The sequence below is a fragment of the Heteronotia binoei genome, chromosome 11 (genome assembly GCF_032191835.1).
Source record: "Heteronotia binoei isolate CCM8104 ecotype False Entrance Well chromosome 11, APGP_CSIRO_Hbin_v1, whole genome shotgun sequence".
NCBI classification, from domain to species: Eukaryota; Metazoa; Chordata; class Lepidosauria; order Squamata; family Gekkonidae; genus Heteronotia; species Heteronotia binoei.
Window position 1 is genome coordinate 10,951,144 of NC_083233.1, and position 21,783 is coordinate 10,972,926.

At 49.5% G+C, this 21,783-nt stretch overlaps 1 protein-coding gene across 1 annotated transcript in view; it reads right to left on the bottom strand.

Moving 5' to 3' along the window:
• The window catches only part of ALG13 (ALG13 UDP-N-acetylglucosaminyltransferase subunit), a 132,258-nt gene that overhangs the window by 108,442 nt on the left and 2,033 nt on the right, over positions 1-21,783 (bottom strand). The window contains exons 2-8 of the mRNA XM_060249109.1: positions 17,029-17,191; positions 12,469-12,607; positions 11,463-11,568; positions 10,502-10,630; positions 8,037-8,153; positions 7,683-7,741; positions 6,729-6,834 (exon numbers count right to left, since the gene is read on the bottom strand). Coding sequence (XP_060105092.1) covers positions 6,729-6,834; positions 7,683-7,741; positions 8,037-8,153; positions 10,502-10,630; positions 11,463-11,568; positions 12,469-12,607; positions 17,029-17,191 — 819 coding nt within the window. The remainder of the gene's footprint in view (positions 1-6,728; positions 6,835-7,682; positions 7,742-8,036; positions 8,154-10,501; positions 10,631-11,462; positions 11,569-12,468; positions 12,608-17,028; positions 17,192-21,783) is intronic.

Here is a 21,783-nt window from a genome sequence, read left to right on the forward strand (position 1 = left end):
TGTGTCACATGTACGACTATCTGCCCAAAAAACAGAAGTCTTGGGTGTGTGCTCGATGCAAGGAGCTCCTGGTCCTCAGGGAACGAGTTCGTACCCTTGAGGCTGAGGTGACTGCCCTGGGGAAGCAGAGACGGTCAGTTAAGCACTTGGGGAAGACTCCCGGGGGGCGTATTAGATGAGCCCCGCTCTGAACGTAGCAGCCCCGTTGCTGCCAGAGAGCGTGAGGGTCGAGAGGGAACAGGGCACCGTGCTGAGGATAAGGGGAATGCGCCCTCAGAAGGGACCTCTTCTTCGGTTGGTGAGCGGGAATCCTTTCGCGCCAAGGAACCATCCCTGGGCAGGGGGAGGGGGGGGTTGGTAGTTGGTGATTTGAACCTTAGGCAAGTAGACAGCTGGGTGGCGAAACTGCATACTGACCGTATGGTGACTTGCCTACCTGGTGCGAAGGTAGCAGACATTACACGTGTAGTAGATAGGCTGATAGACAGTGCTGGGGAGGAGCCTGTGGTCGTGGTGCATATTGGCACCAACGATGTGGGGAAATGCAGTCGTGAGGTCCTGGAGGAAAAATTTAGGCTGCTAGGCGGGAGACTTAAGGGCAGGACCTCCAAGGTAGCACTTCTGAGAAGGCTGTTCCACGTGCAGGGCAGGAGAGACAGGCACAAATTAGAAGTCTCAATGTGTGGATGAGACGATGGTGTAAGGAGGAAGGGTTTAAGTTTGTTAGGCACTGAGATGCTTTCTGAAACAAGCGGGAGCTGTACAAAAGAGACGGTCTCCACTTGTCCCGGATGGAACCAGGCTGCTGGCGCTTAAAATCAAAAAGGTGGCAGAGCAGTTTTTAAACTAAATCTTGGGGGAAAGCCGACAGGAGATGAAATGTCTCTGGTTTGGGAGGACTCGTCTCAAAGAGATGAAGGGTTGGCTGCTATTTTTCTACTGGGTAACGGATCAGAGTTGTCCACTGTGATGGTGACAAACAGTATGGACTGTCTGCCAGAGTCTCGAGGTGGCATAAGGAAGGTGGCGGGCCTAGCTTGCCTGGGAAATTATAGATGTTTGTATGCAAATGCTAGAAGTGTTCGAAGTAAAATTGGTGAATTGGAATGTTTAGTGTTGGGAGAAAACATAGACATTGTGGGAATTTCAGAAACTTGGTGGAATGAGGAGAATCAGTGGGACATGGTGATTCCTTGATATAAGTTATATCGGAAGGATAGGGAGGGAAGGGTTGGAGGTGGGGTGGCTCTGTATGTCAGAGAGGATACGATCCAGTAAGACTGAGGTCAGAGAATTAGATTCACTTTTAGAAATGCTTTAGGTTGAAATAGAGGGCCCAAAAGGAAATTTAATTATGGGAGTTTGTTATCGCCCACCAAATCAAAAGAGAGAAGACAATTATAATATGATGGAAGGCTTAAAGATAGCGGCTAAACGTAAAAACTGTGTCGTAATAGGTGATTTTAACTACCCGCAGATTGATTGGGTCAATATGTGTTCTGGTCGAGAGAGAGAGATTGAGTTTCTTGATGCTCTCAATGACTGCTAGGGAGCAGATGGTCTCTGAACCTACCAGGGGTGGGGCGATCCTGGATTTGGTCCTAAGTAATGCCCAAGACTTGGTGAGAGATGTAAAAGTGATTGCGCCGCTTGGGAGCAGTGACCATAATGTTATTGATTTCACCTTTTGTATAAATAGGGAGTTGCCCAAAAAGACCACCACAACCACGTTTAACTTTAAAAGGGGTAAATTCACTGACATGAGGAGGCATGTGAGGAGGAAACTGAAAGGAAAGGTAAATACGGTCAAAACCCTTGGGGAAGCTTGGAGACTTTTTAAAATTATAATCCTAGAAGCTCAGATAAAATACATACCACAAGTTAGGAAAGGCACAAATAGGCATAAGAAAAGGCCTGCATGGTTAACAAACAAAGTAATGGAAGCTGTAAAAGGTAAGAAGGACTCCTTTAAGCGGTGGAAAACCAGTCCAAGTGAGATTAGTAAAAGGGAACACAGGCTGTGGCAAATCAAATGCAAGACTGATCAGGCAGGCAAAAAGGGACTATGAGGAGCATATTGCAAAAAACATAAAGACCAACAATAAAAATTTATTCAAATATATTAGAAGTAGGAAACCAGCCAGGGATGCAGTGGTGCCCTTGGATGACCATGGGGTAAAAGGATTACTGAAGGAGGATAGGGAAATGGCTGAGAAGCTGAATGAATTTTTTGCCTCGGTCTTCACTGTGGAAGATGAGAACTTTTTGCCCGCCCCAGAACCACTAATTTTGGAAGGGGTGTTGAAAGACCTGAGTCAGATTGAGGTGACAAAAGAGGAGGTCCTAGAACTGATAGACAAATTAAAAAATAATAAGTCACCGGGTCCGGATGGCATACATCCGAGAGTTCTGAAAGAACTCAAAGATGAACTTGTGGATCTTCTAACAAAAATCTGTAATCTTTCATTAAAATCTGCCTCCGTTCCTGAGCACTGGAAGGTAGCAAATGTCACCCCCATCTTTAAAAAGGGTTCCAGAGGAGATCCGGGAAATTACAGACCAGTCAGTCTGACTTCAATACCGGGAAAGTTGGTAGAAACCATTATCAAGGACAGAATGAGTAGGCACATTGATGGACACGGGTTATTGAGGAAGACTCAGCATGGGTTCTGTAAGGGAAGATCTTGCCTCACTAACCTGTTACATTTCTTTGGGGGGCTGAACAAACATGTGGACAAAGGAGACCCGATAGATGTTGTTTACCTTGACTTCCAGAAAGCTTTTGATAAAGTTCCTCATCAAAGGCTCCTTAGAAAGCTTGAGAGTCATGGAGTAAAAGGACAGGTCCTCTTGGGGATTAAAAACTGGCTGAGTAATAGGAAGCAGAGAGTGAGTATAAATGGGCAGTCTTTGCAGTGGAGGACGGTAAGCAGTGGGGTGCCGCAGGGCTCGGTACTGGGTCCCATGCTCTTTAACTTGTTCATAAATGATTTAGAGTTGGGATGTGAGCAGTGGCCAAGTTTGCAGATGACACTAAATTGTTCAGGGTGGTGAGAACCAGAGAGGATTGTGAGGAATTCCAAAGGGATCTGTTGAGGCTGGGTGAGTGGGCGTCAACATGGCATATGCGGTTCAATGTGGCCAAGTGCAAAGTAATGCACATTGGGGCAAGAACCCCAGCTACAAATACAAGTTGATGGGATGTGAACTGGCAGAGACGGACCAAGAGAGAGATCTTGGGGTCGTAGTAGATAACTCACTGAAAATGTCAAGACAGTGTGCGTTTGCAATAAAAAAGGCCAACACCATGCTGGGAATTATTAGGAAGGGAATTGAAAACAAATCAGCCAGTATCATAATGCCCCTGTATAAATCGATGGTGCGGTCTCATTTGGAGTACTGTGTGCAGTTCTGGTCGCCGCACCTCAAAAAGGATATTATAGCATTGGAGAAAGTCCAGAAAAGGGCAACTAGAATGATTAAAGGACTGGAACACTTTCCCTATGAAGAAAGGTTGAAACGCTTGGGACTCTTTAGCTTGGAGAAACGTCGACTGCGGGGTGATATGATAGAGGTTTACAAGATAATACATGGGATGGAGAAAGTAGAGAAAGAAGTACTTTTCTCCCTTTCTCACAATACAAGAACTCGTGGGCATTCGATGAAATTGCTGAGCAGACAGGTTAAAATGGATAAAAGGAAGTACTTCTTCACCCAAAGGGTGATTAACATGTGGAATTCACTGCCACAGGAGGTGGTGGCGGCCACAAGCATAGCCACCTTCAAGAGGGGTTTAGATTAAAATATGGAGCAGAGGTCTATCAGTGGCTATTAGCCACAGTGTGTGTGTGTGTGTATAAAAAATTTTTTTGCCACTGTGTGACACAGAGTGTTGGACTGGATGGGCCATTGGCCTGATCTAAGATGGCTTCTCTTATGTTCTTATGAGGGGGCAGGGGTGTAACAGGGTTATCATGCAGGTTAGAGGATTCCCTGCATTCCACTCCACTTCTGACACCACTCCGAGTGGCAGTGGGAAGGGGGATGGCCTTTGTACCAATGGTGTGACATCAGTTCCAGGGAAAACTCTATGGCTTCACCCTGGAAGTGACATCACACCACCTGCTCAAAAGTCATGAAACAGGATGCAGAAAGAAAAGCAGGGCTCCCCTCCCATCCTGAGGTCCCCCACCCACCACATTCCTATTGGAAGGCTGGTCCTGGGTCGCAGTCCCCTGTATTTCCTTCCTCAGGCATCGTCGGAGAAGGGGAGATGAAGCCTCCTCCCACCGTCTCTTCTGACGTTCCAGGTGCAAAGCATCGGTGGCCTTCAGGAAGCTGCAGGAGTCAGGCTGCTAGCTGGCCAAGGAGAATCACAGGCATCCCGAGGCATCCTGAGGAGAAGGTCCGGAAGAATCCACGGTTTGAGGGGGCCAGTCTCGCTGCTGCTGGGCCTGCCCCTGTCCCAAAAGGGGCTCTGAAGAGTGGGACTGAGTGGCCACAGCCGAGCCCAACAGGAATAGCTCAGATGGGCCGAACTCCCAGCCCTGCCTCAGTGTTTCCACAGACAGTGGCACTCTGGCAGCCCGTCTCCTTCCAAGAAGAGCTCCAGGTCCTCTTCCTTTCTGTGTGGGCAGCCATTTCCCTGGGCTGCAGGCACCTTCTGCAGGGCAGCTGGCCACTCCAGCAGATCTCTCTGTGCCTGGCCCTTCTCTGGGACAGGACATTTTGTGCCCCTTGGGCGAGAGGACTCAGCAAGAGAGTGGGTCCGGGGATGCCTAAAAGACATTGCCTCTCTGGAGCAGGCCCAGTGCTGGGGGTGTGGGGGTGGGGGTGATCTTACACTTGCCTCTGAGGTAGCCAGCAACAAATTCAGCAGGGTCCCTTCAGGGGAGAGCGGATGTGGAGAGATATTTGTGTTTCCTTCCGCCGTGCACAATTCCTTCCCCTTGAGCCCTTCCACTCTGGCTTCCAGAATCAAGAGACCACTTCAGTGTCCCTCACGGACCCAGAGGCAGGCGGGGGGAAGAGCATTCTGCCAATCTCATCGGACCTCTGGGTGGCTTCTGTGAAGACAGACCCTACCACTCTGCCCAGTGCCATTCGCATCATCTCTCCCGCCCCACAAGACATAGAGGAGGGGGAGAGGCGAGGCCAAGGGGGGAGGGGCACTCCTCCCGAGTCTCCTTCCCCTCAAGGTCATCTGGAGGGAAGAGAAGGAAGGCAGGCCGGCCCTCGGGTCAGCTCCCTTGGGCTGGACTGTAAGCTGTGCAGGAGCTCTTGGAAGGAGAGCCTCTGCTGCTTGCTGTGTCTGTCCTGGAACACCTGAAAGCAACAAGGCCTCTCCCCCACCCCCAAAGACCCGCTTTGCAAGAGCTGGCAGAAGAGCTTCTGGGGTGCCCTCCCAAAGTGGGCAGGTGAACCTGTCTGAAGGGACTTCCTCAGGAAGAAGGCTCTGCCCTGGGGCACGGTTGCCACTTCAAGACCCAGCCTCTTCTTGGGAGGTCCCTTGCAGCCTCCTTTTGGGAAAAGAGGGGCCCCCAGGCTCCTCCAGACCAGCTGAGGCTGGAGATGATGGGCCTTGGAGTGGAGGAGGAAGAGGCTCAGCTCCTCTCATGGCTCCATCCCCACCCCTGTTCCCCTGGAGAGGGACGTTGCCTGTCTTTGGCAGGAGTGCCTGGATTGCAGCTGGAACCTCTCTGCCCCTCTTGAGATTGACCAGCTGGGCAGAGAGGCTTCTCCAGAGATCTTCTACCTGGGGAAATGCCCCACATGGCTCCTGTCCTCTTTTCAATCTCAGCAGAGAGCTGGGGATGCTTGCCTTGCCTCCCCCCCCACCACCCATTATGCTCGCTCATCCTGTCTGCTCAATTCCTCCTCCTCCTCCAGCAGCACCCTTGCCAGGCCCAGTGGGGCACAGAGGAGGATGAGGCCTCCCTCCCTCCCGGGAGTGCCAGACTCAAGGCGTCCTCCATCCCCACCCGTTTCCCTGGAGAGGGACGTTGCCTGTCCTTGGCAGGAGTGCCTGGATTGCAGCTGATACCTCTCTGCCCCCTCAGAGACTGACCAGGTGGGTAGAGAGGCTTCTCCAGAGATCTTCTACCTGGGGAAATGCCCCAAATGCTTCCTGTCCTCTTCTGAATCTCAGCAAATGGCCGGGATGTCTGCCTCCCCCACCCCCTCGCCTCCTTCTCTTCCAGCGACCCCTGTGCCTGGCCCAGGAGGGAGCAGAGGAGGAAGAGGCCCAAGGAGACCTCTTGGAGGGGCTGCCTCTCCAGCCCCACAGAAGGCTCTACTTCCCTTGGCCAGAGAGACAAGATGTAAGTAGCCCTCCCTCCCTGGCCCTCCTGGCTCCCCCATCCAGGAAATGGTGCTCCTCTTCTGGCTGAGACCTGAGAGGGAGACAAAGAGCTTAAAGACTGGTCTGCCAATGGGTCCTTCATCAGGGCCCGGAGCACGTGGCGGAGGCCCTCCTCCCTTTTCTGCCGCAGAGCCTGGAGGGAAGAGGGAGCTGGTGTTGGGGGCTGACTCCCCCTCCCAGAGAAAGGCCCGAAGGCCAGCCCCTCCTCCTGCTGGATCCAGGACCCAAAGAGGGGCACTGTCTCCTGGGCCTCTTCCTGCCACCCCTGGGGGAAACAGCTGTCCCCAAAGCTGCCCCCGGCCAGAGAAGACAGGACCGGCAGGCCTGTTGGCCCCACACTCCAGGAGGCATTTGGGGTTTAACTCACCTGGCTGTCAGTGGTTTCATGGCCTGGGGTACCACTGAGGACCAGCCCCAGGGCCCAGGCCACGATGGACATCTGCAGTTCTGGGCTCCGGGGAGGCTGGAATTTGCTGCAGGATGGAAGGGGAAGGATTAACCTCGTACCGTAAGGGAGGGGCAGCCCTCCAGGTGCTCCCTCCTCAGGCCAAGAACTGACCACTGCCCCAGCACAGAGTGGCATGAGGGTGATTTGGGGTGGAGCTGCTGAGTGTCTCCAGAGGCCTCGCTCAGGCTTGGGACGCTCTCTCTCGTGTCTCCCTGGGGTGAGGCAGACTGCAGTGGTGACCTCGGGGAGCCTCCAGCTCTGGCTGGGCATCTCTCCATGGGGCTGCTTTTGTGACCTCAACGCTGGCTGCTGCACCCTCTCTTCGCAGAGCTCCCCTCACCTCGGACTGCTGGGCACAAAAGTTCCCTCTGCCCAAGCCGTACCTGAGCTCCCTCACGGTAGGGTTGCCAATCCCTAGGTGGGGGCAGGGGATCCCCCGGTTTGGAGGCCCTCCTCTCGCTTCAGGGTTGTCAGAAAGCAGGGGGAGGGGAGGGAAATGTCTGTTGGGAACTCTGTTATTCCCTGTGAAGATTTATTCCCATAGAAAATCATGGAGAATTGATCCGCGGATATCTGGGGCTCAGGGGGGGGGCTGTTTTTTGGGGTAGAGGCACCAAACTTTCAGTATAGCATCTAGTGCCTCTCCCCAATTCTATGAGCCCCAAAAGAAAGTGCCTCTATCTTTCATGATTTCCTATGGAAGGAAGGAATTGAAAAGGTGTGCCGTCCCTTTAAATGTGATGGCCAGAACTCCCTTTGGAGTTCAATGATGCTTGTCACAGCCTTGATCTTTGCTCCACCCCTAATGTCTCCTGGCTCCACCCCCAAAGTCCCCTGATATTTCTTGAATTGGACTTGGCAACCCTACCTCACGGCCCACATGGCCAGGAGGAATTTGGCCTCGACGCCAAAGAAGGATCCAGCATGATGTCCTGAGAGAGACCAAGGCGCAAAAGAGAGGAGGTCGGAGGGCCTCGGACTCTGGCAGGGCTGCTCCTGCCCCCTCCCGGAGAGCTGCACGCAAGTCCTCAGAGCAGGAAGGAGGGTAGGCGGGGATGCGAGTGGTTGTCCCCTGCCTTTCACCCCGAGTTTCCAAGGTAATCTGAGTGCAAGATCTCAGCATGCCAGAAGCACAATGGAGGGAAAAGCAGCCAAACATCAGGCTGAAGAAAGAGCCCTAACCCAGTCCTGGGACCACCCATCCCGGGGCCCCCGAGTCTCACTCACCTTGATCTCCTCTGCCACAGCCTCCTTGAGGAAGGGCAGCACCATCTTCCTTCCCCTCCCCTGGGCCCTGCAGGCTCCGCACACTGCCCTCAGGAAGGGCACCTGGTCTTTGGGGCCCTGGAAGCAGCAAGAGGGAGGCTGTGAGCCTGGCCAGGAGGCTGTGGAGTCCCTGCTGTCCCACGGAGAAGCAGCCAGGCCTGGCTGGAAGTGAGCCGGTCCCTACTCCCAAAGAGGCTGTGGCTGCTCCGGCCCTCCAAGTCAGGCCGGCCCAGCCAGGATTGCTTGCTTGGTGGCCGATCACATCCAGCCTGCTCTGGTGGCTTCCGGGCAGTGCCTCAAAGGCCGCTCAGAGGACTCAGCATCCTTGACAGACGGAGGCCGGCTGGGAGCCAAGGGGCCAGCAGGGGGGCTTTTGTGGCCCAGGGGACTGGGAACCCCTTCCCTTTCCTGCCACCACCACCCCCTCTTTGGGACAGCTGCTGGCAATTAAAGTGTTCAAAGCCAAAACGCTTGCCCAAATTCTCTATGGTACCCCTATATGGATCCCAGCTTTTGCCAGGAATGTGGAGGGCATTCAAGCCTCATTCTTTAGACAAATTCTTGGTTTGCCAAAATGTGTGTCCTACTTTGCTCTTTGCTCTGAAGTGGGTCAGAGACAAAAGCCTGGGTTGCAGTGTTTAAATTCTGGCTCAAAATTCACTTTAGAACAGATCCTAACAGCCTTCTTGATCGTATGAAAAGAGACCCATATATTTCATCCTGGATAGCAGTGCTTCTGTCCAAACTCAATCAATTGGGGTTAGAGGTAGATGATTTTTCTACCTCTGATGAGTCATATATCTTCAGATGTATTAAATTGAGACTGGGAATCGGAGGAAACGAAATTACGGCCAACAGACCCTTATACTTGCTCTCCAGCTTCCTTAGGTCTCTATGCTTTCTGTGGCAAAATGCCCAATTATCTATCAGACTTAACCATTCCAAGTCATCGCAGGGCATTTATGTTGGCTAGACTAAACGCGTTTCCCTCCAAAGTTTTACAAGGGAGATATCAGCGAGTCCCTTTAGCCGACAGACTTTGCTCCTGTGGAGCAAATTCCCCTGACTCAATCCAGCATATATTGCTTGATTGTTCTTTTTACCATAACCTCCGTAAAGATTTATTTGGCAAGCTTTCTTTTTCCCCAGATTTGTCTATTCTGCCACCCTGTTATTATTTATTGACACTGAGGGGGTTAGTGAGGCTGTGGCAAAATTTCTGGCTGACATCCTTAAATTTAATTCTGACCATGTTTGAATGCATCTGTAAGCTCGGTTTCATTCTGATTTTATCTCCAATGTTTAAATTTTTATATTCTGTGTATTTTTATTTGAATCTATTATGCCATTAAAGGTTTGGTATGGTATGGGACAGCTGCCGGCCAGTGCGGGATCCATGCGGCAGGGCTCCCCAACTCCCAGGCCTTTCTTTGAGACACACATTGGCCTCCTACTTTGGGCCGAGAGATCAGAGAGGGAGCGGAACTGAAAGGGTCTCCGAGAGGCTTTGGGGCCATCTTGTGAAGGGACAGGACAATGTCTGGAGTTCCGGAGGAGGCCCCTGGGCTTTAAGGGGATTGCCTTAACCTTGCCGCTGAGAAAACCAGCAACATGTCCTATCCAGTTGGGGGCAAGGGACTTACCTTATCAGGTTGGTGGCATCGTGGAGCAGGTGAGCCATTGAGGAGGACACCCTGGCTCTGGTGGCAGGCCACTTCACATGCAGCCAGTTTGTGAGTTGATGTGGAAGGAAGCAGCCCCTCAAGTCTCAGCATCTTGGGCCACGGAATGGCACAGCCGGACTCGGAGCCTTCCAAAGGGGGGCCTCAGGCTGAAACCTCCTGTCCCTGAGTGAGGCAGGTTGGCCTGGCCCCCCAAGTGCTTCTCCTTCAGAGAGCCTTCATTCGGGTTGCCCTTTGCCCACAGTGAGCAGGCAGACACCCACCACGGGGCTTTGTGGAACGGGGGAAGGGAAGGAGCTGCCATCTTGCTCCACAGCCAGGGAATTTCCACCCACTTCCCACATGCTGCCCACCCGACCGCACGCTTCTGCCTTGCCCCAGGGTGGCTCATTTCAAGCACTGTCCTGGGAGTTTGTCCGTTGAGGTTTTCACTCCCTCTGTTGTGTGTAATGTGCTCCACTGCCATCCTCTTCAGCCTTTGAATGCTGCTTTGTTGTGGTATCCTGAATATAGCATACTGCTCTAACTGCACTGAGTACCAGCAAGAAAGGCAGCCTATGGGGGAGGAAATCAGCTTTAGAGAAAAACCTGAGCCAGACAACAGCAGAAGGTGCTCTGAAGCCCTCCAGGGGGGAGGGGTGCCCAGCAAGGCCTAACCCCCGAGGTGGTTGGCTGGGGGGATCTGAAAGGAGACGGCTGGCTGCAGCAAAGGGACGCTGGACTCCTCCTGCCCTGCCCACTCACCCCGCTGGACGAGGAGCATGGCGAGAGCTGGCCCAGGGTCTCCCGGGCCTTCTCCCGGATGCCAGCCTCTGGGTCGGCCAGGGAGACGGCCAGCTTTGCCACCAGGTGGCCGAAGGTCTCCTGGACAATCTAAAATGAAGGAGAAGAGGCCTCCCCCTCTTAAGAGCTGGGGTGCCCTGCTTCTCTTGCTGTGCTCTGTAGCCCTTGGAGACAAGCCATATCGGGGTGGGGGTGAGATTTACATTCAAGGAGAGAAGCTCGGTGGCATCCTGCAGGATGTGACCCATTAAGGAGCCTCGGAGTTTCCCGGAGGATGCCCTGCCTCTGAGGCAGACCATTTCACGTGCAGCCAGGACGTGACTTGCTGGGGAAGGAAGTGGCACCTCAGTCTGGCCAGTTCAGAGGGCCAGTCTTTCGCTTTCCCCTCCAAGCGCCGGGGCAGCCCCACTTCTCTTGTTTTGCTCTGTAGCCCTTGGAGACAAGCCATAGCCAAGCGGGAGGATGTCCTGCAGTCTGGTATCTGGAGAAGTAGTACACAAAAGCTTGCACCTCGAATAAAACTTCGTTGGTCACAAAGGTGCTGCTGCAAGGTAGGTTAGGCTGAGTGAGAAGGAAAGGCCAAGGTGACAAAGTTAGTTCCGTGGTATGTGGGGATCTGAACCCAGGTCTCCCCAGTCCAGCAACTAACCACTACACTGCCAACGGCAGTATACATTGGTATGAGTTAGCAGCATTTCTGCATAGGTGCACAGGGGAAGATCTGAAAATGCCGGGGGGTAAGGTCTACAGGTTTGTCCCCTCAGTGGCCCAGCAGTAGAGAAATGAATGCTGCTATATTTTGTCACACTGTCAGACACAAGTATAATTTGATAATTAAAACGTGTATACCAGATGCATAGCAGTCTGTACAAATAAAGTCATTTCCGAATGTGGGAGCTTCCTCCTACAGTTCATTTATTTAAATCCCAACGACTTTGTCCAAGAAGGCAGCAAATTTTTCGGGTTGCCCAGGTGGGAAAGGCTTCAGAGTTGACAAGTCCATTGACTGCAGAGTCTGGATGAGAGTTCTACAGAAACCAAACAACAGGAACAAAAAATAACGTCCACGTTTTGCCCTTCTCCCAAGGAACTCGATGGTATTATCCTGTTTCTATGTTGCCCAGTGATTTTAATAAGAGCAACCAGAATCTAGAACCTAAGACCCCACGGCCTTGAAAGAACATGAGTCAGAGGACCCAGATATTAAGGCTGAAGCTGAAATATGTAAGAATGCAGCCAACTTTTTTAGTTACATTGTACGTCAGCTTGAGTTCTTCAAAGTCGCAAGGCAGGTTAAAAGTCTTTTACAGAACTTACTAAATAAGCCTTGCAGGAAAACCCCTGGAGAGACAACTTTTTGACTACCTGGAGCTGTTCTGCCATTTTACTGTAAACTCTCAGCTTTAATTCACTCTAAGCCTTAATTCACTCATCTGGCCCTAAATTGACAAGCACATAAGAACTGTTTGCAATCTCCCCCCTTCTCAGCTGAATTCCATGTGCCAAATTCAAGTAGTGACTTCTTTCCACTTTTGTCTTTTAAGTACCTCTGAGCAGGCCCGGCATATGAGGTTCTGTTGCCCGAGGCAGAACTCCAATGTGCCCCCCTACCCCGGTATATCCCCCCTCCAGTCTGACAGGCACTGGAGAGCAGAAGCCCCATTTTTTCTTGGCTCTAAGGTGTCGGGGGAGTTAAAGCCAAGAAAAAACACTGGTCAGGTTCCCTCCATAGCGCTGCAGAGGGGAAGTGAGTCCGAGGCCCAGGGACAGTGTGAGCGGGGGGGGGGGGGGGGGGCTCCCAGGGACCGGGCCTGCCTCTGACAGATTTGAGTTCTTCTTCAGCTGCAGTAGGTAGGTGTCAACTTTCAACACACACCTCTGCACACACATGGCTGTTATACCTGACGGTGTTCAAAGGGGAAGCATACCTGCACGTGCAGTAAAAGAGATGTCCATCCCTGTGCAGCTGTCTTGCCAGCTCCAGCTGATGATTGTTCATCAGGTTGTCATTTACAACCACCAGCAATGGCTTCCCTGCTTCCAACACCTCCAGGCAGCTACCTGCACCTACAGAAATAAAGCAGTACAGAAGAGTATTAGCCAGACCATTTCATTTAGCAGCAAAGCCAAACATGCATATCAATGGCTGTCAAACCTAAAAGTGCAATGCCAATTACATCTTGTTTTTGTCAAAAGCATTGTTCTCTCACCTGCTGTCAAAGAGCCACACTCCTATACCTTCCACACCATACCTTCTCATCCTACACAAGACTCGTTCAAAAGTTTATCCCATTCTGTTATTCCCAGGAAACAGTGAGAATCTCAGCCTAACCCAAAAGGCAGCCTTATTAAGAATTATGAACTGTCAATGTGTTCGCATTCAATACACAGGAGTCAAAATGGCCGAGGACCTATATGGCCGAGGACCTGCCTACCTTAGGGACCGTCTCTCCCTGCACGAACCCCAGAGAGCACTGAGGTCAGCAGGGAAGAACCTGCTGACTATCCCTGGGCCAAAAGAGGCAAAACTCCAGAGTACCTGCACTCGGGCTTTCTCTGTTATGGCTCCACAATTATGGAATCAACTTCCAGAAGAAATGCGGGCCCTGCGGGACTTTGAACAGTTCCGCAGGGCCTGCAAGACCATCTTGTTTCGAAGGGCCTTCACTGACTAGAACTGCTAAGTCAAGTTTGCCATCTAGGTCATAGCACAAAAATATTAATTTTACTGTTTTAGAATTTCAATAGATTTGAATTAATTGTAGTTAAAATGTTGTATTGTACAATGTATGTATTGAATTCTTGTTGTTAGCCGCCCTGAGCCTGCTTCGGCGGGGAGGGCGGGGTACAAATAAAATGTGATGATGATGATGTGAAAAGCAAAGTGTCAGTCAAAAGAACCCAACACCAGACTTCCTGCTTTGAATTGGGATACCGCCCCCTCAGCCACGCCTTATAATGGACAAATGGCTGTTGCCAAAAGCAGTTCTGAATTCCAAGCTCTCCTCTTCAATGTGTTCAGTCGTCATGAAAAATGCAGGATGTGATGTCTTCGTTTTACAAGTCCCCTCCCCGTAGCAGCTAATGAAGTAGGCCAATGGGAATGAAATTTGCAGTGGGTGACAATATATTTTGCAATTCAGGGCAACGGGGAAGAGGAGAAAACACACTTTTGGCCATGGCGTGTCTAGGTCCGGCTTACTGTTATCAAACAGGACTAAGTGTGTGTGGCCCTGCTGATGCTCTCAATGACTGTGCTACGGAGCAGATGGTCTCTGAACCTACCAGGGGTGGGGCGATCCTGGATTTGGTCCTAAGTAATGCCCAAGACTTGGTGAGAGGTGTAAAAGTGATCGCACCACTTGGGAGCAGTGACTGTAACGTTATTGATGTCACCATTTGTATAAATAGAAAGTTGCCCCAAAAGACCGGCACAACCACGTTCAACTTTAAAAGGGGTAAATTCTCTGAGATGAGGAGGCATGTGAAGAGGAAACTGAAAGGCAAGGTAAATACGGTCAAAACCCTTGGGGAAGCTTGGAGGCTATTTAAAACTACAATCCTAGAAGCTCAGATAAAATATATACCACAAGTTAGGAAAGGCACAAACAGGTATAAGAAAAGGCCTGCATGGTTAACAAACATAGTAATGGAAGCTGCAAAAGGTAAGAAGGACTCCTTTAAGCGGTGGAAAGCTAGTCCAAATGAGATTAATAAAAGGGAACACAGGATGTGGCAAATCAAATGCAAGACTGTGATCAGGCAGGCAAAAAGGGACTATGAGGAGCATATTGCAAAAAACATAAAGACCAACAAAAAAAATTCTTCAAATATATTAGAAGCAGGAAACCAGCCAGGGAGGCAGTGGGGCACTTGGATGACCAAGGGGTCAAAGGATTACTGAAGGAGGATAGGGAAATGGCTGAGAAGATGAATGCATTTTTTGCCTCCGTCTTCACTGTGGAAGATGAAAAGTGTTTGCCTGCTCCAGAACCACTTATTTTGGAAGGGGTGTTGAAAGACCTGAGTCAGATTGAGGTGACAAGAGAGGAGGTCCTACAACTGATTGACGAATTAAAAACTAATAAGTCACCAGGTCCGGATGGCATACATCCAAGAGTTCTGAAAGAATTCAAAGTTGAACTTGTGGATCTTCTGACAAAAATATGTAATCTTTCATTGAAATCTGCCTCCGTTCCTGAGGACTGGAAGGTAAAAATGTCACCCCCATCTTTAAAAAGGGTTCCAGAGGAGATCCGGGAAACTACAGGCCAGTCAGTCCGACTTCAATACCGGGAAAGTCCGTAGAGACCATTATCAAGGACAGAATGAGTAGGCACATTGATGAACACGAGTTATTGAGGAAGACTCAGCATAGGTTCTGTAAGGGAAGATCTTGCCTCACTAACCTGTTACATTTCTTTGAGGGGGTGAACAAACATGTGGACAAAGGAGACACGATAGATATTGTTTACCTTGACTTCCAGAAAGCTTTTGATAAAGTTCCTCATCAAAGGCTCCTTAGTAAGCTCGAGAGTAATGGAGTAAAAGGACAGGTCCTCTTGTAAGCAGTGGAGTGCCACAGGGCTCAGTACTGGGTCACATGGTCTTTAACTTGTTCATAAATGATTTGGAGTTGAGAGTAAGCAGTGAAGTGGCCAAGTTTGCAGATGACACTAAATTGTTCAGGGTGGTGAGAACCAGAGAGGATTGTGAGGAACTCCAAAGGGATCTGTTGAGGCTGGGTGAGTGGGCATCAACATGGCAGATGAGGTTCAATGTGGCCAAGTGCAAAGTAATGCACATTGGGGCCAAGAATCCCAGCTACAAATACAAGTTGATGGGGTGTGAACTGGCAGAGACTGACCAAGAGAGAGATCTTGGGGTCGTGGTAGATAACTCTCTGAAAATGTCAAGACAGTGTGCGATTGCAATAAAAAAGGCCAACGCCATGCTGGGAATTATTAGGAAGGGAATTGAAAACAAATCAGCCAGTATCATAATGCCCCTGTATAAATTGATGGTGCGGTCTCATTTGGAATACTGTGTGCAATTCTGGTCACTGCACCTCAAAAAGGATATTACAGCATTGGAAAAAGTGCAGAAAAGGGCAACTAGAATGATTAAAGGTTTGGAACACTTTCCCTATGAAGAAAGGTTAAAACGCTTGGGGCTCTTCAGCTTGGAGAAACGTTGACTACAGGGTGACATGATAGAGGTTTACAAGATTATGCATGGGATGGAGATGGTAGAGAAAGAAGTACTTTTCTCCCTTTCTCACAATACAAGAACTCGTGGGCATTTGATGAAATTGCTGAGCAGTCGGGTTAAAACAGATAAAAGGAAGTCCTTCTTCACCCAAAGGGTGATTAACATGTGGAATTCAGTGCCACAGGAGGTGGTAGCAGCTACAAGCATAGCCAGCTTCAAGAGGGGGTTAGATAAAAATATGGAGCAGAGGTCCATCAGTGGCTATTAGCCACAGTGTGTATATATATATATATGTGTGTGTGTGTGTGTGTATAAAATTTTGGCCACTGTGTGACACAGAGTGTTGGACTGGATGGGCCATTGGCCTGATCCAACACGGCTTCTCTTATGTTCTTAACATACACATTATTTGCTGCACAGCCATTCAACTCACCAGCTCCACAAGCTTAGTTTGCAATACTATATCTTCTTTGCATGCTAGAATACTGGAATGAAATCTGGCAGCAGGCTAAGGTCCTATGTTTTAAGCCTTTATTCTAGTCCCAAATCCTGCATCCATTTTCAAGGACAAGAGAAAACGTAAGCGAGGGATGTGTCTTGAATACTGAGAGGCCACAATCATACTTAAGATGTTTGCACCATAAAGAGATGCTGTAAGTTGGAATTCCAGCTTGAGCCTTCTGCAAACACTGGTAGGGAGGAGGCAAGGAAAGGTAATGCAACTTTGCTCATGAAAGCTCATGGTGGAATTAATGCCATTGGCCTTTAAAGTGCCCTGGACTTGTTTTGCTTTGTATACCGAAGACATCATTCTTAGCTTACATTCTGAACAACCCATGACCTGTTTTTAATCTACAGATAAGAGACCCAAACTGTAATGCAATGTTACCTTAAAGATCAAAATGGAAAATATCAGAATGTGTGTACTCTGGCATGCACTTTTTAAAAAATCAGCACAGAACCCCAGCTTGATCCCTGCAATGGCTTTCCAGAAGGACTAAAAATAAAACTGCACCCTCTCCTTCAAGCAGAGGAAGATCAGTGACATTCTTTAAAGTCAGTGTAACCCCTGCAGCCATTTCCTCTTCATCTACATAGCAAGGTCCCCAGACTGTGTGCTTCCTATTTATGGATCCTGCTGACAGCTCACTCGCGATATGCAGTGCCCAACCAAAAACCCAGAGAGGACAAAACAATGAGTTTGCCTGAGCTTGCCCACTGGGCATCCCGTTGGTTGACAAACAGGAGCCTGCTAATTCAAATGTGAGAAGCGTTACCTGCATGACTTATGACAAGATCTGCTTCCTGAATATCTTTCACCAGCGAGTTCTTGTACCTATATACTTCCTGGGTAAATGCAGGTTCCCTGACCAAATCTGGAACCACTGCGCCCCGGCCAATCTGAAGGACTAGTCGGCTGTAGCCAAGATCCTGTAAAACCTGTCGAGAGTAATTTGCATTAAGATTTCTTCTGCCTTCAGTTTAACGCAAAACACACAGAAACCAATTCCTTTGCCCTGCCACGTGAGCCCAGCTGGGGAGCTGATACAGATTACTGTTTACTCATAACAGGTTCCAGTGAGTTCAGTGGGACTTCTCCAAAGTAAGTAGGACTGCAGCCCAAGTGTGGCAAAAGCATGGCTCTTCCTCGAGTTTCATTTGGGGCAAGTTAAAAGTGATGCTAGTAGCAGCAATCAGGACTGCAGCTATATGGCTCTTTAGTAGGCCAATGGATCACTACTAGCAAGGAAGGTGAAAAATGGAAGCAACACTGAGATGAGAAAGATGGGCACACACCTTTCAAAGAATGAAAAGTGGTGGCACACTGAGGATTTGGGCGAGAGGTGGGTCCAGATCTGAAGAGGCGGAGGAGTAGGTGTTCCAAGATAATTAAAGGTAAAGGTAGCTCCCTGTGCAAGCGCCAGTCATTTCCGACTCTGGGGTGACGTCGCATCACGACGTTTCCACGGCAGACTTTTTCTACGGAGGGGTTTGCCATTGTCTCACCCAGTCATCTACACTTTCCCCCCAGCAAGCTGGGTACTCATGTTATCGACCTCAGAAGGATGGAAGGCTGAGTCGACCTTGAGCCGGCTACCTGAACCCAGCTTCTGCCGGGATCGAACTCAGGTTGTGAGCAGAGAGCTTCAACTGCGGTACTGCAGCTTTACCACTTTGCGCCACGGGGCAGTTAATTACCATACAGTAAAACGACAGCCCTGACCTGGGTGGCCCAGGCTAGCCCGATCTCATCAGATCCCAGAAGCTCAGCAAGGTCAACCACCAAGATGAAGATGATATTGGATTTATATCCCACCCTCCACTCCGAAGAGTCTCAGAGCGGCTTACAATCTCCTTTCCCTTCCTCCCCCACAACAGACACCCTGTGAGGTAGATGAAGATATTGGATTTATATCCTGCCCTCCACTCCGAAGAGTCTCAGAGCGGCTCACAATCTCCTTTCCCTTCCGCCCCCACAACAGACACCCTGTGAGGTAGATGAAGATATTGGATTTATATCCCGCCCTCCACTCCGAAGAGTCTCAGAGCGGCTCACAATCTCCTTTCCCTTCCTCCCCCACAACAGACACCCTGTGAGGTAGATGAAAATATTGGATTTATATCCCACCCTCCACTCCGAAGAGTCTCAGAGCGGCTCACAATCTCCTTTATCTTCCCCCCCCACAACAGATACCCTGTGAGGTAGATGAAGATATTGGATTTATATCCCGCCCTCCACTCCGAAGAGTCTCAGAGCGGCTCACAATCTCCTTTCCCTTCCTCCTCCACAACAGACACCCTGTGAGGTAGATGAAGATATTGGATTTATATCCCGCCCTCCACTCTGAAGAGTCTCAGAGCGGCTCACAATCTCCTTTCCCTTCCACCCCCCCACAACAGACATCCTGTGAGGTAGATGAAGATATAGGATTTATATCCCGCCCTCCACTCCGAAGAGTCTCAGAGCGGCTCACAATCTCCTTTCCCTCCCCCCCCCCCCCACAACAGACACCCTGTGAGGTAGATGAAGATATTGGATTTATATCCCGCCCTCCACTCCGAAGAGTCTCAGAGTGGCTCACAATCTCCTTTACCTTCCTCCCCCACAACAGACACCCTGTGAGGTAGATGAAGATATTGGATTTATATCCCGCCCTCCACTCCGAAGAGTCTCAGAGCAGCTCACAATCTCCTTTACCTCCCCCCCCCCCACAACAGACAATGAAGATATTGGATTTTTATCCCGCCCTCCACTCCGAAGAGTCTCAGAGCGGCTCACAATCTCCTTTACCTTCCTCCCCCTCAACAGACACCCTGTGAGGTGGGTGGGGCTAGAGAGGGCTCTCACAGCAGCTGCCCTTTCAAGGACAACCTCTGCCAGAGCTATGGCTGACCCAAGGCCATGCTAGCAGGTGCAAGTGGAGGAGTGGGGAATCAAACCCGGTTCTCCCAGATAAGAGTCCACACGCTTAACCACTACACCAAACTGGCTCACCAAGGAACTCCAGGGTTGTGACACAGAGAAAGGCAATGGCAAACCACCTCTGAATGTCTCTTGCCTTGGAAACCTCCTACACTTGCCACGCAGGCTGTAATTTGACAGCCAAAAAAAAAGGCTTCAATTCCCTAAAACAAAAAATTAAGGGTATCTGGCAAATGGACTTTTCAGAGCCCATGTTTTCTCACTACATCTGAAGGAGCAAGCTATAGTCCAAGCAAGCTTGTGGGAGTAAAGTTTTGTTTGTCCAAGCTCTCTGCTGCCGGCCTGAGTTTGATCCCGGCGGAAGCTGGGTTCGGGTAGCCAGCTCAAGGTTGACTCAGCCTTCCAAGGTCGTAAAACGAGTACCCAGCTTGCTGGGGGGGGGGGGAGAGTGTAAATGACCGGGGAAGGCAATGGCAAAGCGCCCCGTAAAAAGTCTGCCAAGAAAAGTCATGCTATGATGTCACCCCAGAGTTGGAAACGACTGGTGCTCGTACAGGGGTTTTAAAACCTTTACCTTTAATAGTATGAGAATGGCTTTTTGCACCTGGGGATCTCCACACGCACACAATGAGATTGAGTTATATTTCAAATACTACCCCGTTTGCCCTGATCACCAACCCCACGGGTCACTGCACCTGCACTATTCTATTATAGGTTCTGTGCCCAGTGGGACATTCGGCAGCTTTCTTCCCTGTGCTGCTTCCACCTTTTAGCTGCTTTCATCGCAGAGGGACACGCTGGAGACAACCTGGGCCAGAAGATCCCCATTCCCTTCATTTCTAGCACTTCAACTCCCACAGTCATTCATCCAAAAACTAGTGGCCAACTTTGAAACACTTAGCTTTACTGTCTGATGATGACTTATGATTGCCACAAAGAGACACATGCATAGACACACAGATCCTTTTATTATTACTGTCATCAACATTTATTTTGATAAAAGATCAGCCAAGCAGTTTACCAGCCCAGTTTACATAAAAATATAAAATTAAAAAATACAAAGGTAAAATTCATAACCTTATTGGTATAACCAGGGGGGTTTTTTTGTAGAAAAAGCCCAGCATATTACGCCATATTAGGCCACACCCCCTGACATCACCATTGTTTCAAGCAGGGCTTTTTCTACAAATTTGCATATTTCTACTCATTTGCATTTTAGGCCACACCCCTACCACCAAGCCAGCCAGAACTGCGTTCCTGCTCAAAAAAAAGCCCTGGGTATAACTGATTATAGATAAGTTATTAAAAGGCTTGGAATATCTGCTTTGTTATGGTCAAAGCCTCAGCCAGAATTTGGCCACTTTAGAGACGGTCCCATTACACTGGCCACCAAGAAGGAGATACGTATAGAATTTATCAGATCTTCCTGGGAACAACTAGAAAGCATGTGGAATAAATGTCCTTATAAAACAGGCAGTAATAACAACACGTTGTGTTATTTCAACTGTTTTCAGTTGGCAGGAGCACAGATGTTAGGAGTAGGAAATGCATAAGTATCTCCCTTCCAGTAGCATTGAGGGAAAGTGATTAAAACAGGCCAATGTGAAAGCTCTGCAGTATTTGGAGAAAGTCTAGAGCATGGGGTGGCCAACGGTAGCTCTCCAAATGTTTTTTGCCTACAATTCCCATCAGTCCCAGCCAGCATGGCCAATGGCTGGGGCTGATGGGAGTTGTAGGCAAAAAAACATCTGGAGAGCTACCATTGGCCACCCCTGTTCTAGAGCATGAAGATATTTCACTGCCACAAAGTTTCGGCTGATTCCCTACCGCCACATAGAGATGTGACCAAGCTCTATCAGCTTGAAGAGCTATGCCCCGGATTCATTGTTTAAGCATTTCTTTAGCTCCCAAGAACCCAAGGTGGCATATTTCTAAAGGGGAGAAGCCAAGAAGTTGTAATTTATTCTCAACTGCATCCACCCAGTCTAAACAGTAGGTATCCAAAAGCACAGGGGGGAGGGGGATTAATCCAGTTGGGTGGAGTTTTAGCTTCAACCAGAAGCAGATTACTTGGTACCAAGTGTGGGCTTCAAGAGACACCTGCCCCAGTTCTGTTCTAAGAATTGCTTTTGGTGTGCGGCAAGGAACACCAAATATGCTTCTGAGGCATTCAGACTGGACTGCTTCCAAGGGGCAGAAGTTTTTGTATAAACGTATCTGTGACACACACAGAAGCGGAGGTATATACAGACAGAGTAGAAGCTGAGGTACTATACACACACACACCTGCCTTAGGACCTTGGGCCTGATTTGCTAGGAGAAAGCTGAGTTTATAGACCTATATTAATAAAGGAGGCTCATATATTCCCTACATAATCAAAGTTTTCAAGGCAAACAGTGCCTCAGCTTCTGTATGGTTCACAGATAAGTTTATACAAAAACTATAAAAATATTTTTAAAACCCTGTAATACACACGCACACACATATAATGAGATACTGGGAGCAAGGAATGCCAATTGACTTGGATGGGCTCTGTTGAAATACATTACACCAGGGGTCGCTTTGTAGAAAAATAGGTGGTGGAGCTCATCCAGGGATTGTTATGCA